The sequence below is a fragment of the Galeopterus variegatus genome, unplaced genomic scaffold (assembly GCF_000696425.1).
Source record: "Galeopterus variegatus unplaced genomic scaffold, G_variegatus-3.0.2 Scaffold17668, whole genome shotgun sequence".
Classification (NCBI taxonomy): Eukaryota; Metazoa; Chordata; class Mammalia; order Dermoptera; family Cynocephalidae; genus Galeopterus; species Galeopterus variegatus.
This window is the reverse complement of record NW_007743779.1, coordinates 8,206-8,791: the sequence shown is the minus strand read 5'-3', so window position 1 is coordinate 8,791 and position 586 is coordinate 8,206. Positions and strand designations below refer to the sequence as shown.

The window sequence follows — 586 nt, the reverse complement described above, 5'->3', positions numbered from 1 at the left end:
ACCTCGGATTGTGCTAACTTGAAGATTTTTTTCAGAGCTTCTTTCACATCTTTATTCCTCAGACTGTAGATCATGGGATTCAACATGGGAAACAACACAGTATAAAAGGTAGAAACCACTTTGTCCCTCTCAAGGGAATAGCTGGAACTTGGGCGAGAGTAGATGTAGAGAATGGAGCCGTAGTACAAGGTGACAGAGATCAGGTGGGAGGAGCAGGTGGAGAAGGCTTTGAGGCGGCCCTGTGTGGAGTGGATCTGCAAGACGGCGGCAATGATGAAGAGGTAGGAGGCGAGTATGAGCAGCGCGGGGGTGATGACATTGGAGGCCAGGAGGAAGTACAGCACGGCCTGATAGCTATCCTTCACATCACATGCCAACTTCACCAGGGGTGGGACATCACAGAAAAAGTCATCGATGACATTGTCACCACAAAAATCCAATGTGAATGTGTTGCTCGTTAATATTACTGCATTGACAAAACCCCCAGTATATGAATGGACAACCAAACAGATGCACAATCTCCTTGACATGGCCTGAGCATAAAGCAGGGGGTTGGAAATGGCCACATACCGGTCATAAGCCATGG

General features: G+C 48.0%; 1 protein-coding gene across 1 annotated transcript in view; it reads right to left on the bottom strand.

Moving 5' to 3' along the window:
• Positions 1-584, bottom strand: part of LOC103582739 (olfactory receptor 1013-like) — a gene marked incomplete at its 3' end in the record, with an annotated part of 15,567 nt that extends 14,983 nt beyond the window's left edge. The window contains exon 1 of the mRNA XM_008564256.1: positions 3-584. Coding sequence (XP_008562478.1) covers positions 3-584 — 582 coding nt within the window. The remainder of the gene's footprint in view (positions 1-2) is intronic.
• Between the last annotated feature and the right edge of the window lie 2 nt (positions 585-586).